The 16,016-nt window shown below is 40.6% G+C and overlaps 1 protein-coding gene across 7 annotated transcripts in view; it reads right to left on the bottom strand.

Annotated features, from left to right (window-relative positions):
* The window catches only part of USH2A (usherin), a 437,539-nt gene that overhangs the window by 129,158 nt on the left and 292,365 nt on the right, over positions 1-16,016 (bottom strand). For all 7 annotated transcript variants that reach the window (XR_014154517.1, XM_081854411.1, XM_081854412.1 and 4 more), the window contains 4 exons: positions 15,342-15,551; positions 13,818-14,020; positions 10,028-10,140; positions 5,088-5,286 (listed from right to left, as the gene is read on the bottom strand). Coding sequence is in view for 6 of the 7 variants with exons in the window: in XM_081854411.1 (XP_081710537.1) it covers positions 5,088-5,286; positions 10,028-10,140; positions 13,818-14,020; positions 15,342-15,551 (725 nt within the window). In the remaining variant the exon portion in view is untranslated. The remainder of the gene's footprint in view (positions 1-5,087; positions 5,287-10,027; positions 10,141-13,817; positions 14,021-15,341; positions 15,552-16,016) is intronic.

Raw genomic sequence — 16,016 nt, 5'->3', positions numbered from 1 at the left:
GTGGAATGAGGGAATAAAATTTACGGCGAGTGTTGCAATTAGAGAAAATTTAGAGAAGATGATATATAGATGGTACATAACACCAGAGAAACTAAATAGGATGTACAAGACTGGTAATAAGGCCTGCTGGAAATGCAAAATAAAAGAAGGTAATTTTATACACATGTGGTGGACATGTGAGGAAATTAAAAAATTTTGGAACATGATATATAATGAGTTAAAAAAAATATTTAGATACACGTTCCCTAAAAAACCAGAGGCCTTTTTATTAGGTATGATTGGGGAGGAAATTAGGAAAGAAGATAAAATTTTATTCCAATATTCAACAGCAGCGGCCAGAATGTTAATCGCTCAAAACTGGAAAAGTACCCATATACCAACCGTAAGGGAGTGGCAAACAAAACTATACGATTTTGTTGAATTGGCAAGAATGACGCAGAGAATCAGAGACCAAAAGAATACAAAGTTGAATAATGATTGGTCTAAATTCATGGCATACATAGAAATTAACTTTAAAAACCTACCAACTATAGCAGGTCTAATATAAAACTTCCGATGTGTAAACTAACAATCAGTATCAGCGGTAAAAATGATATTTTTTAAAAAAAAATTAGAAATCCGAAATCAATAGGGAAGGAAGTCAGATAGTGTGTGATCTGTATTGGTCTAATGTTTATTTTTTATTTCTATCTTTTTTATTTTTTCTCCTTTTTGACCTGTCCCCTTTTTTTCTTTTTGTGATGGTGCCCTTACATTTTTTTTTTTTTTTTTATTTAATGTTTTGTGTTTTACTTTTTTGTGAGTATGTGAAGAACGAAACTTAATAAAGAGAATTAAAAAAAAAATAAAAATAAAAATAAAAAACCCATTATAGTCTTTTTCTTAGTGAATATCTTGCACTACAGATATCAAATGGCACTATATGGTATTGATATACTTGGATACTTACGGTACCTTTCTCATCATGGCATTCATTTGTTCCTTCTTGCAGGCTTTTTCTGTTCTGAAACATTGTAAGCTAAGAAAGCAAGTCTCTTCTAGCACCTGCCTGGCTGGCTAGCTATCAAGAGAACTTTCAGGGCACAACCCTCTGAAGGTGGCTCATAGCAGGATAATTTAGCTTTCAAATAATTTACAGACAAAGCCACCTGCAATGTCTTCAGTCAAGGCTCTCAATGATCCTCCTTTCACCATCCACCATATCAGCTTGAATTAAGTGTAGTCAACAAACAGAGAGGCTAACTCACTAGTTACCATCTCAAATTATGACCCTTGGAACTCCTCAGAGTCTTCTCTGGTGTGGCTTATAATCTGGCCCAGATAAAGGTTACTGTGCTGGCCCTCTCCTTCAAAGAACTGCACACACAAAAATTGCTTCTGAAGGACAAATACCCCCGGCACACAAAGACACAAAGGTTCCTCTTCCTGCAGAAGCAGTCCCCTGCTCAGTGTAGTCTTGGAAACCAGCCTAAAAACCGATTTCTTGGGGGCAAAAGTTGTCATCCTGCTGCCAAGGAACAGTGTGTAGAGCTTGGTGGAGCATGAGGTCAAACAAAGAGAAGAATCTCCAAGATACACCTGGCAGAATCAGCATACAAAGTCAAGTTAATTCCAAGGGTTCTGCAATCAGCAAACCATGTGGTCAGAAAATCCAGAAGTCAGGAAATCCAATGATCACAAACCAAGGGTCCAGACAAAGAGCAGGAAGTACAAAGTACACAGGTGTTGTTTCCCGAATCTGACTGCTGCTGAGAGCTCTGTTTAAGAAGGCTGAAGCCAGCTGGTTCTCATCAGTGCCTTTTCCTCTGTGTCCTTGAAGGCTGATCAGCTGCAGGTGGAGTCATTCCCCCTTCTCCCTCTTCAGGTTGCTGTTCAGCAGGTGAAGCTGACTCCTGACCCATGACACAAAAGCCTATTCCAGGGGAGCCTATTCTGGACTACCATGGGAGGTAGCCTAATTTATCAGTAAATCTGATTAATTTCTTCATGTATTTGGTTAAATATGTTACAATTGACAAGGTCAGTGTGATTAAAGGGAAAAGGAGATGGGAAGCTGGTGAGAAGCCTAAGGCATCCTTTAGAGCAGGATGCAGCCAACGTGGTGCGCTCCAATTCTTTTGGGTTACAGTTCCCATCAGCCCCAGTCAGCATGGCCAATGCTCAGTAATGACTATAGTTGTAGTCCATGACATCTGGAGGGCACCACATTGGGTACCCCTGATATAGCACATGAAAAGAGTGCTCCACAACTTTTAAGGAGGACAGGGAGTAGAATCCCTTTAGTGCCTGCCTCACCCTTGGGGGCCATGCCTTCCTCAGAACACGGATAGATGTGCGAGTTATGGGGAGCCGGATGGTGCAATTCATTGTGGTCTCTGAGCAAGAGTGGGACCACTCTAAAAGGGAGCAAGGTGCCTGTGCTGCCTGGTCCAAAGTGTGTTAATACCTGCACTAGAGATGGGGTGAGTTAAGAATAAGAACTCAACTCATGGCAGAACCTCTTACACTTAAATTTTACATCTATAAAACCACAGACCTTTACATCACTAAAACTGCCGTTTCATATTCATATTCCTGGTCTGTACACAAATATATATTTCCCCTCGTGTTTTCTTTCTCAGCTGGTAACAAACTATAAAGGTACTAAGTTCACTAAATAAAAAAACAAACAAAAGAACTTATACTGGGAATGATTCTCAAAAAGGCAGTAATGCATATTTAAACCTTACAGGTGAGACAATAAAGGGCTAAACTTTGCCAGTGCTAAATGCAACACATAGCTAAGGCTGTGTCAGCTGCTGTAATTTATATTTTGATGTGAATCACTCAGATAACTCACTTTCCTAATTGCTGTCTTGTCTGACAGCGATCTTATGAATACATGCTGTCATTGCATGTGTGATGATGCTGTTGACAAATAGGGACATTATTTCATTACATTAAATCTTACCTTCAGACTAAGAGTTTTCTACCTCATTTGTCAATAAAAAACTGTGTACAGACTCCTACTCTCTGACTACATTATTGATCCCACTCCTAAACTGCAACTAATATGACCATTAATCTGCAAATGACCATAATTTTAAAATATTTCTGACAAAGCACGATAGGCCCACATTCAGAGTTGCTCATCATTGTCACGTAAACAACCACCCACTTGTAGCTGAAACTAAATGGATTTGCTGTAAAGTGGCATCAAATCATTCAACCAAGTAAGTCTCCAAAAAGGCATCTAATCATCCCAATAAACTAATATTTGCCATGCAGATTATGATAAATGATAAGAATAAAATGCACTAGAGGAAGCTGTATAAGCATCTCCTCATACTTTTTACTGTCAGCTTTTTTTTAAAAAAAATAATAATATAGGTAGCACAAGACTGTTGGAAACAGATGTGTATCTAAAAGCAGTCAGTTACTATGGATTCACTGTAATTGAAGCATATAGAAACATTGGCTCAAGCTTCAGTACTACAAGGTTATCAGTTGTGATGGCATACCCATAATACAGCAGCACAGTTTAATTCCACTGTAACGCAAGCATCACAATCACATAGCTGCAGCATGCAAATCAATGCTATGGATACGTGTGTAAACAGGACATCATGGGCTCCTCCAGATGTCCTTCTTTTTGCACATTCATGATGATTTGTGCTTGTGATGTTTGTGACTGCAAAGGTTTTGGGGCGGCGCCATTTCATTTTCAGTCAGTGACTTATCCCATAACCTCCTGTTGAAATCAAATGTTCTTGTTTATCTTTTCCCCACTTTTTTGTTGTGCTACAGCCCCTCCAGACAGACATGTGGTAGCATCAGAGAAGTATCTCAGAACCAACTAAAGTAGAATAAATCATAAAATCTCATAGTTGGAAGGGATCCCAAGGATCATCTAGGCCAACCCCCTGAAATACAATCAATCTCAACTAAAGCATCCATGCTTAAAAACAATCCTGCTTAAAAACCTCCAAGGAAGGAGAGTCTACAACCTCCCAAGGGAGTCTGTTCCACTGTTGAACAGCTCTTACCATTGTTCTTCCTGATGTTTAGTCGGAACCTCCTTTCTTGTATCTCAAAGCCATTCATTTGTGTTCTACTTCCAGAGGAGAAGAAAACAAGCTTGCTCCATCTTCCATGTGACAGCCCTTTAGATATTTGAAGATGGCTATCACATCTCCTTTTGGTCTCCCCTTTCCTAGGTTAAAGATACTCAGCTCTCTCTGTCATTCCTGATAAGGCTTGGTTTCCAGATCCTTGATCATCTTGGTTGCCCTCCTCTGCATACGTTCCAGCTTGTCAATATCCTTCTTAAATTGTGGTGCCCAGAATTAGACACAGTATTCCAGATATGGTCTGAGCAAGACCATAGAGTGGTACTAGTATTTCTCTTGATCTAGACATGATACTTCTGCTGATGCAGCCTAGAACAGCATTAGCTTCCCCCCCCTTTTTTTGTGCTGCTGTTGCTGCGTCACACTGTTGACTCATATTAAGCATGTAGTCTAATAAGACCCCTAGATCCTTTTCATATGCAATACTGTCAAGCCAGGTGTCCCCCATCTTATATTTGTGCAGCTGGTTCTTCCTGCCTAAATGTAGAACCTGACATTTGTCCCTATTGAAATTCATTTTGTTAGCTTGGGCCCAGTTCTCCAATATGTTAAGGTCGTTTTGAAATCTGACTGTGCTTCTTGCGGCATTGGCTACCCCTCCATTACTAATGCACTATTATTGTGTCAAGAATACATTGCAGAATACACGCACAATAAGACACCAGTCTGGAGAGCCCCTAAGTTCTGTTGAATAGCTCAGCCCTCAAGGACAGAGTGTGCAATTGGGGATAGGGATGCACATGGTATCCCTGGGTTGGTTCCTGTAATATATAAGCCATCATGGCCATGGACTTTCAACCTCATAATTTTCTCTTTAGCTCATATACTCAACTTTTGCTGGTGAGTGAGTTACAGAGTGTGGTGGGACAACTGAAAAGCCCCTGTATTCAATAATGAGTCTCCTCGGCTCTGAAGGTGGAACTCACTCAGTAGATCTTAATATAAAAGCAGGTTCACCAGCAGGTTAATTGATGTTACCTTAAACTGTGGGTTATAGCACAGGCCTCCACAGATATTTTCATGGATATCACATTGCAAGGACAGACATGCCATTCCACCCTGATGTTTTGATAGCTGCTGTGGCACAGTGCACCGTCGCTGAGCTTTGCGTAACAGATCATATCCTAGGATGATGCCATTTGGTTGTCCTGGTGATGCCCAGTTAATCTGAAGTGACCTAGAGCAACAAAAATCATTAATGTGTAAGACAACTCATAAGATATGTGAGTTCCATTTAGCTGTTGCTGAAACTGAAATCCATACAGGTGTCCTTTTAACATTGCTGCAACGGAGCTTTGAGTTGCAAAGCTCTGGCTAAGGTAAATCATTGTTGGAGTGGTATTTTGCTAACCGATTTGAGAGATCCCTCTGAAAAGTGGTATATAAATAGAAATACCTCAAACAGACAGAGCACTGTTTCAGTGCAACCATTATTCTCAAGTGTTTTCAATGTCTTAAAAAACAAACCTTTCTTTTGGTGCCATAGAATGATATATTAATACATTAAATTGCTACAAAGCGTATGTTTGATAGTCAAAAGCAAAACTTGAACTTGTTATAAATTTCTGATTCTCAGGAGTACCAGGGCAGGGGAGTCTACTTTTGCAAAGTACTGACACTTGGTTGACAGACAGGACTTCCAACAAGAACAGGTAAAGGTAAAGGTAAAGGTAAAGGTAAAGGTAAAGGACCCCTGGGCAGTTACGGTAAGTCCAGTTGAATTCAACTATGGGGTGCAGCGCTCTTCTCTGCTTTCAGGGTAAGGGAGCTGGCGTTTGTCCACAGATGGCTTTCCAGGTCATATGGCCAGCATGACTAACCCGCTTCTGGCGCAACGAGACACTGTGACTGAAGCCAAAGCACATGGAAACACTGTTTACCTTCCTGCTGCAATGGTACCTATTTGCAAATCTACTCACACTGGTATGATTTCGAACTGTGAGCTTGACAGGAGCTGGGGCGCTGGGCACTGAAGTTGCAATTTATGCAAGCAAACCACTGCACTATGACCCTTCCTGTAGGTTCTGCAGATCTGATCATCTCTGTTGCCATATTCACTCAACTAATAGGCGGAGCTAAATGCTGTCTGCTATAAGTGTCCACAAAACCAGACTGTAGCATTATAAAATATGGACACAAACCAGGCAAAGACAGGTTCTTTTGAGTTCTATAAGTTCAATTAAGACTTAAGCACATGCTTAAATATTTCCTTTTAGAAAGATGGACTTACTAGTGCTTCACTCTAGTAGGATCACGCACTTATCATATGTTATTCCCAACATACATTTTAAAGAATGTTAAAAGCCCAATTACATGACTACTGTCAGAATACTTGGTGACATTGTAAATTAGCATTCATTTAAAGTGAGATGGTTACATTCAGATAGCAGTAGCTGAGATAAACTTTGACATTTTTACAGAATAAAAATAACACAGTGAACTATTATTCCACTACCTTGAGGTATAAACAGAGGAACGTATAACAATAACAATATGTAGAGGAAGGATTAATGTCACCTGTGAAGGGATAACTTCACAGGTTACTTGTAGAGTCACCATTATTATTCTGAAATCTCCATCTGACTTGCTGAATTAATGCCATAGTCTGTGAAAGTCTATTTTATATTCACTGCATATTCTACTCAAGGCAAAAAATATATATCCTTATATTTAAATGACATTACTGACAAACATATAGAGCCAAGAAAGAAAGAAAGAAAGAACCCTTAAAATTATTTGAAGGCCGGATATACATCTTAGTGTATATTATTTCGGAGCTAAGCAAATATTGTCAACAGTATTTAAGCATCGAATGCTTTTGACATGGTGTTCCTTGTTTTTGTTCTTAACCTTTTTTTACAAGATGAAATTTATCAGGATGGATAAAAGGAAGTGCTTATTCGCACAGCACATATTTAAACTATGGAATGTGCCCCCCCAGGACACAGTGATGGCCACCAACTTGGATGGCTTTAAAAGAGGACTGGACAAATAAGATGGTTATGCTCTGCCTCCATTGTTGGATGTAGTCATGCTTCTGAATATCAGTTGCTGGAAACCACAAGAGTGCTTTGTGCTTGGGTCCTGCTTGCAGGTTTCCCATGGACATCTGGGTGGCCACCGTAAGAACAGGATGCTGGAGTAGAAGAGCCACTGGCCTGATCCAGCAGACTCTTATTATGGTGTGATATATGAACAGACAAAAATAAAAGTAGAATCTTATGCCAAAAAAAAAAAGGTGGCAGTTAATTTTTATCTCCAATGGTTTGTGAATTTCATGCTTGCACTTTTATTCTTCCAGAGACCACCAGCTCATCTCCATTCTGAGTCCTCACTTTTAAAGTCTCCATTTTGCCTGGAAATGTTATCTGGCTTCTTTGTTTAACTGCTACTGATGGGACTCCATGGGCGAATGACAGGTTCATACAAGATTGCTTGAATTGGGCCTTTGACTCACCAACTGAATCAAGACTGAGCTAGAACTGCACAAAAGTGATGCAAGTGTTGCCCGCTGGACATCTTTCATTACCACAAAACATTGGCTAAGCTGCTAGAAAAGAATAGCTTTCTATTACAATAAGTGGCTATCATCCCAGAGACACTGAACAAGTTGGGTAGTTAATAACAGTTTCTGCAGAACTTGCACAACTTATATCCCAGCAAATTAAACATAGTCCACCAGTTATGTCTGACAGTGTATGAGGGTCTCAGTAAAGTTCCTGTTCTCGCTTGCTGCCTGATAGGAATAGTTAAAATTGGATACATGTCACAGGTTGCATTTGGCTGCACTCAGCTTGATGCGTCACAACTTGGTGAGACTGCCATGGCCTAATGCATTGTGAGAAAACATTTAAACCAACTGTATGTAAAAACAATAATGGTATAGCCCTAAAATAGTTCTTAAAAGTCACCGCCCATTTGCTCCCCAATCCTCAAAAATACACACATGCAACAAAAGAGGAAAAGCTATAATAATTCTAATAAAATCATGTTGGAGAATGTGAGTTGCACTGCCCTCCTCCCACGTGGCTCTCTCCTAGAAATCATACCTTTCCCCCATTGGCAGATATGTATTAAAATGTCTCCTTGTTTATACAATCTATTATTTTCCCCTTGAACCTATTCCTTGATGGAGGATAAATAAGAAAAATTCATATGCAGGCCGGCACCTACTGAAACTGCCAGCTGTAGTGTTTGTCATATTTCAATCAAAGTTGAAGCCAGCCAGCCATTTTTATACTGCATGGTCCCTACATACTCAAGGACCAGAATTAATGAATTAGCTATTGATTAAATTCCACTCTAGCAAATCCACCGTGGCAAATAAATGAACTACCCGGGGCACGTGTAGGCCACAGCCAGACATGTCCGGGCAATCGATCAGTAGTTAGTATTCTTTTGGGATATGGGAACAGCTGATGATAATATGACATGTAAGGGAAGGCAATGGAGAAAGTCTGTTTCTGGCTCAGCAGATTATAAAATCTGCAAGGTATTTCTGATCTTCTTGAATTTGTATGTTATGACATTTTTAGTTTGTATATAATAACAGAGACATGCATAAGTGTTTTCCATACTTCAGACAAAAGCGTACATCAGTGAAAGTCAGGGGTAGGAGAGGGATGATTTTCAGAATTGAGTTCTTATCATCAAACAAGCTTTGACTAGACATGTTTATGTGACAGAAAAATAGCAAGCTTAATTTCACCTAGCAGTTACACTTTGCACAGACAAATAACAGAATTCAGAGAAAATGTACAAAGAGAAAACAGAAGTTTCTTTGAAATACTGCATGTGTAGATCTGTTTTGTTAGCATATTTCCGAAGATTTAGGTGTCAGATTGTAGTTATTCAAAAGAGACGCTTCTCCCACTCACAAGAAACAAGCTAAGCACCAATCTCTGCCAGAAGTGTAATAAAACCACATCAACAATAACAAGCACGCAGGAGGCTAACTACTTTATTGTTGCCGTAATTTTGATAAATGTCTTGGCACTGGGCAGCCATTAGTTACAACCTCTCTTCTGGCCACGCTTGCACTCCTGGATCTTTTTAGGAAAAGAATGACGGCATTTGTCAGTATTCAGCTGTTTTTCCCAGTCTGGCACCCATTTGCTTTTTTGGGGGATGGGGGGGGGGGAATTCTCCATAAGAAAAAGATGGAAAAGAGAATACAAGATCAAATATACCTAGATCTTTGTTCAGGCATTATAGCCTCCCGTTCAATGATGAGCAGGTGTGGAAATGCACTGCCCCTCCATCATATCCCTGTTGCCCAACCTGTTCATCCTCCATACACAGAAAGAGGAAGGACTTCAGCAGCGAGCCTGATCTACGCACCGGACCATAAATATACACAGAGGGTTCAATCTCTTCTGGATGAAAGATCTCAGGTTACGGAGTTGGGAAATAACTCTTACTTGTTGATAGAGTGTTCTTTACATGTACACACTGAATGTAAAGCACATAGCTATGTTTCTTGTTTTTCTTAAATTACAGGTATGGGGCATGATTGTGCTTGTTGCTGGGATCCTAGTGTGTGTGTCTCCCTAGCTGTAGCCCTCACCAAAATATTGCCATTATCTTCACTGACCACCGCCCCCTCCCAGGCCATCGTGGCTATGCAGCTTAGTAAAAAACAAATAAAAGTGGCCATTGATGCCAATAGAAACTTCTATACTAAGCCTCGCTTGATCCAGAGATCCACAAAGATAGACTTCCAGACAGTTAGAAAATGCTAGCATAGATAGACCAGTGTAGAAGGCATCTTCATAAGTTAATTGCACTATTTCTTCTTATCTTTGACACTATGAGCAAACAACAATTGTTTTACAGGCTGTAAAGCACAAAATCATTTTCTGTTTCTTTTATCTCCACAGGTTCTTTTGGTTTTAAGACAAACAAAGACACTTAAATACCGTGGACCGAGGACGTGAATCCGTGGTGCTGATAGCTCTTTTGGCTCATCTTCCACCGTTGTAATTTGTGTTTCGTTACTTCTCACACAAGCGTACACTGTGCAGACTTCAACCTAGAATAGTTAGCAAGAAAGAAAACTATAGTTTTAACTATTCAGTAACTGAAGTTAGAGCATGACTGCAAATAAAGTAAAATTGAGTTCAATGTGATGGTGGGGACTTAGGAACTTTTTGGGAAGGATCCTACCATTTTTTTGTGCTAGCGTAAGGACTGGGGCTAGGGCAAGCGTACTTCCCCCCACATGCACCATTCCCAAATCTGCTCCAGAGGGGGAAGTCAAACTGGGAAAGTGAAAGTTATTCCGCTCATGCTAAGCACTACTTGGCACCACTGGTCCATCTAGCTGAGCCTTTCTCAACCTGCGGGTCCCCAGATGTTGTGGAACTACAACTCCCATCACCCCTAGCTAGCAAGGCCGGAGCTCAGCGATGATGGGAGTTGTAGTCCCAAAACAGCTGGGGACCCGCAGGTTGAGAACTGCTGATCTAGCTCAAAATTGTTCACATTGGCTAGCATGGTTATACAGAGAACATTCCCTGCCCTATCTGGAGATTCTGGGAATTGAACCTGGGCTCTTCTGCAAGCAAAAGGTAAAGGTAAAGGGACCCCTGACCATTAGGTCCAGTCGTGGCCGACTCCGGGGTTATGGCGCTCATCTCGCTTTATTGGCTGAGGGAGCTGGTGTTTGTCCACAGACAGCTTCCTGGTCATGTGGCCAGCATGACTAAGCCACTTCTGGCGAACCAGAGCAGTGCACGGAAACGCGGTTTCCCTTCCCACCAGAGCGGGATTTATCTACTTGCACTTTGACGTGCTTTTGACCTGCTAGGTGGGCAGGAGCAGGGACTGAGCAACGGGAGCTCACCCCGTTGCAGAGATTCGAACCACCAACCTTCTGCTCAGCAAGTCCTAGGCTCTGTGGTTTAACCCACAGCGCCACCCGTGTCCCTTCTGCAAGCAAAGGTGTGCTCTATCACTGAGTTATGGCTCTTCCATTTTGAATGAGGACTGCAGGTAAATACCGTTACTCCATAGTGCCAAATCTTATAAACTTGCCTTAGCGACTCTAGGTGTTTGCATTCAATGCACTGCTAAGACAACAGCTTCCACCTTCTCAAAGGGATCTTCCCTCCCCACACTGTTGTTCTGAAGGTTCCTTCAACCTTCCAAAGCATATTTGGGTTTGAAACAGGGCATGTGCAGGGGCTACAGACTCTTACAATGGCCACAGAATTCTTACTGAACATTTGTGGTCACGGGCATCACTCAAGCTAACTCGGTCTATGATTGCTTAGTATTCATATGGCGGACCACCTAAGAAACCTAAGTTTGCCACCTTGAGGTACTTAGACAAGTGATGACACAGACAAGAGTTAGGCATTCAGAGCACATGGCACAACTCTGCACCTGTTACACTGATCTGGTTCTCATGCACACTTAGTCAAATCCTGGCTAAGCATGAACGAGGGAGCAAAGGTTTGTTCTAGGTTTACTACCTGTTGTATGTTTGTAGCAAGACATCCATAAGCCTGGGTTCAGCTATAATGCTAAGGTAAACTATGGTTTAGTTCCACGTAGTGTGACAGCAGCAGCAGCACTGAGGGAGGAGTGCAGCAGCTGTGATTTTCACTCCATACATTTGCATGCTCTTTCATCCATGCTTAGCCATGGTTGGGATTATTGTTACATGGCCCAGGGACTGCCTATTTGTTTACAGGCTCAATTTTAGAGGCTGGTGTTAATCTACAATCCCTAAATAGTTTGGGGCCAGGGTATCTGAAGAACCATCTGAACCCATGTGAACCTGCCTGAGCCTTAAGATAAACATCTGAAGCCCTGCATTCTGCCTGTCAGTGAGAATTCTATGTACCTGAAGAAGCATCTCCAACCCCATCATTCAGCCCAGACACTGAGGTCCAGTTCCCAAGGCCTTCTGGCAGTCCCCTCCCTGCGATAACTGAGGTTACAGGGAACCAGGCAGAGGGTCTTCTCAGTATTGGTGCCCACCTGTAGAATGCCCTCCCATCAGATTTCAAAGAGATAATCAATTACATAACTTTCTGAAGACTTCTGAAGGCAGCCCTTTATCAGGATGTTTTTAATTTATAATGTCTCACTGTGGGTTTTTATATTATGTTGCAAGCCACACAGAGTGGCTGGAGAAACCCAGTCAGAAAGGTGGGGTAGAAGTATACTGCTGTTGTTGTGGGATCCCCTCTGATCCTTACCATATCACCTTTCTGAATCTACCAGCTTTTTATTTTTTAAATAGGAATGGTTTGCTTTCACAGCAATGTATTAATGTTTGATGAACCCTGAAGATGAGAGACAAAATATGACTCCCTCAGTTCTTAAGAGTACTTTAAATAGCTCCAAAGAAAGACTAATAATGTCACCTTTGCATTGGCAACTCAATACATGAAAAGTACCAATCGACAGATGTCAACACATGATGACAAAGGACAAGGCAGGCACAAATGTAGATATTTTTTAGGAAGCTAAGTATTTGGGTAGAGACAGAGTATGAAAGGCAATAGGGGTTTGTTTTTTTAAAAAAAATCCACAATTACAACTTTGGATTTTCTCTTATAAGTCACTGCCACAAGTGCTGGCACTTATACTCAGATAGGATAACGAAGAGCACCTGATTAATATTGCCTTTGGTAAATTAATATGAAGGTCCCCGAAGTGTGAAAGTGCTTGGAATTTGTGTTACTGTTGAAGAAAGACAAATGTGTGTCCATGCAGAAACTGGAAAGTCATATGTGTATTAATGGAGGTGGGGGCCCGCTGTTGCAGAGGGGTTGGAACATAGAAATCTGTTATGGTGTGCCTCTGGGTGACGTTTATTTATGGCACGCTGCAACGGGATGCAAATTTTAGGACAAAGTATACATAATTACTGTTACGACCTGCCCATACATAATTCAGACTAAGCCAAGTCTTAATGCAACAAACAAAACGGGAAAGTTGCAATTAAAGCAAAACAAACTGTTCAAGAAATAAATGCAATTCAATTACAGGGGAAATAGTTGTAAGCTCTTGTCTTGAACATAATTCAAAAAACCTGGAAATTACATATAGATTTTGGGGTAACCTAAGGATAAGGAGACAAGAGGAGAAAAAAGGAGGAAAAGAAAGGTTTTAAAAATTAATGGTATTTTTAGAGGACTAGGATTTCATGGCTGAGATCAGCCTGTTCCACAAAGAGAAGGGAGGAGGGGAAGGATGATAAAAGGCTAACGAATGCAATATCATTATTTCTCTAGGTTGATGTATTATGCATGCCTGATATTTCTAAAACAATTACAATTTTGTTTTAATGAGTAGGAGTAGGATTGTTGCCTCTTTATAATATATATTGTAAGTTTAGTATTATGGGATCAGAGGAGATGTAGTTTTGATGTTCTTGAGATAGAGGAAAATACGAATACATTACACAGATGCAAAAATAAAATGTATGCTCAGAAAAAAATTGCTTGTGAGCCCATTGATTTAAAAAATATGAAACCATTTATATGTGTGTCTATATAGAACTCCCATCAGATAAATATATATATATATACACATACTACAACAAATGCTTATGTGGTTATTAGATTTGCATGTTTTTATATATATTCAGAATTGTTCCTCGAAATACCAATGAAAAGCAGAACACTCTCCCACCCCAATTATGTAAAATCAGCTACAGCATACGTATAGATAAAAAAAAAAAGTTGTTCAAACCTGTATATCATAAACAGTGAACGGAGACAAATCTCCTAAAAGCAGAGACCCGGGTGCCTTCATTCCAGTCTTGTATCGCTTATTATTTACATAGACAGAATACTCTGTGACAACACCATTTGGGTTTGAAGGCGATGTCCAGATGACACGTACAGCTGTACTGTTGATGATGACAACCTCTGGAGGGAACATGCCCTCCGGCTCTAGAAATAAAGGAAGAAGCTGAATAAACTCCAGCTGTCTCTGTAAAATCATGTGTTTAACCAAATGCAGATTAGAATTTGGGTTTAGCAGAGGGTCTGCTGCTTATCTGCTTGCCTCTGATGAAGTTATCACTGTCTGTATTCCTCTCTAAATTGGCTTATTATAATCTCAGTCAGAAACAGTGGGAGATGGTGGTAAAGCGCTTTATACCACCAGCATCGCCTTCATCTTTAGCAGAATGCGACCAGTGGGATACAATGATAAATTATTCACTTATCTGTGTGGCCCCATCCACAATTATTTGGTTTGGCTTCATTCTTCACACATGCCCAAGCAGCAATCTTGTTCCTAAAGCAGCAACTTTAAATGCACTCTGTGGCGAAAAGTGACATATCAATAGCTTTTAGCAGCCTTGTAACTTGGGCAATGAGAAGCAGCGTGCAATACTGTTATTATGTAAATGGTTTTGAATGCTGATTACCAAGGATAATGATGAAGCCTCACTCCTCCTCTTCAAAATCTTCCTTAGCGTTAAATTACACAAATTATTTAAGCATGTCAGAAATAGCTATGCAAAAAGACCTATTTTCATCTCGTAGGTCCATCTTAACCAGTTGAAAAATTGCACTCGCAAGGAGTTCTATTTTATAAACAAAAGGGGGCTGACCTTTGGCATTGCAAAGAAAATGCAATCCCCACTTAAAGTGCTTTGCTAATGACCTGGAACACTTGCTTCTGAGGTAATGATATTATAATGTTTATAATGAGACTTTATAAAGCCAAAAAGATTAGAAAGGCCATTCCAAACACATTTCAGATTCACAAGTTGCTTTCTTCCCTCCCTCCCTCCCGCTTGCTAACTGACTTGGAAATGACTCATAGGGAAATTCTCCCAGAGAGTGGGGTTTACACCTTCCATTTTTGGTGACTCAGGAATGGCCCGAGAGTTGACTGTCATGTCAAAAGCACACTGCTTCGCAGAGCAAATCTTTTTAAAAACCATTAATTGTTTTTTAAATCTCTCTGTTTATTGACATGAACTCAGCTCCAAACTGAGCACACGGATAGTAGTGAACAGGGCAGGATGAGAACAAAGTGGGTTAATATCCGCTATTAGAGCTTTGTGCTGCTGTCTCAGTGGGACCTTTTATTGATCGGCCACTTGATGACAACCAGCACTTAAGCATTTTAGCGTTTTAGTCCTTTTCCCTCTTATACCGGAAATTTCATAATGGAAGGATGACTGATCTCAACCCTAACAAAAATCAATCAATTTCATTCTCAGATTTTAAGCCAGGCTGCATCCAGTACTAAACCTACCTCCGTCTGATGTACTCACATGCACCACCTCACTTGTGATGCTGTGCACCCCATTGAAGACTTGAAGCGAAATCCAATACTCTGTGTTAGGTTGTAGTTCTCCAATGACAGCTAGGTTTTCACTGGCGGGGATCTTCCTGGTGTTGTCATGGCCAGCGGTGTTCCAGGAAAGGACATAATATTCAATATTTCCTTGAACATCTTGCAAGGCTGTAGAATTAATTACTTTTTTAAAAAATCCCAATAATATTGAAAAAAGAAACTGGAAATGAAAGGACAAGTAATATTCTTGCACGTTCTGGTACAGTATTAAGTTTACCGGTAACACTGGTTATATATCCAATAGACTTGCTGCAAAGGCTTGTGCTCATGAAACTGTGGACTTTGAGCCTAGCGACTAGGCACCAAGGTATAGTTAATCTTGTCAGTGCCAAATATATTAGAAGCATGGGGAGTAAACCAACTATTCCATTATATATATGTAATTTGGATTCCTAACCCCGCTTGGGAACTGCCTTAAATGCTGGGTGGGAAGACCATGCTTTGGGGACATTCATCCGCCATTCCTTGCACAAACTGATTCCAGGTCAGCAGGGAATGCACAGGCCTGTCTATTTCACTAATTACATCCGGGCAAAGTTCCAAATTATTGATTCATAAAAAAACCACACCCTA

Source organism: Podarcis erhardii (genome assembly GCF_964252035.2).
Source record: "Podarcis erhardii genome assembly, chromosome: 3".
NCBI lineage: Eukaryota > Metazoa > Chordata > Lepidosauria > Squamata > Lacertidae > Podarcis > Podarcis erhardii.
The sequence above is the reverse complement of the archived record's forward strand: the minus strand, read 5'-3'. Positions and strand labels throughout refer to the sequence as shown.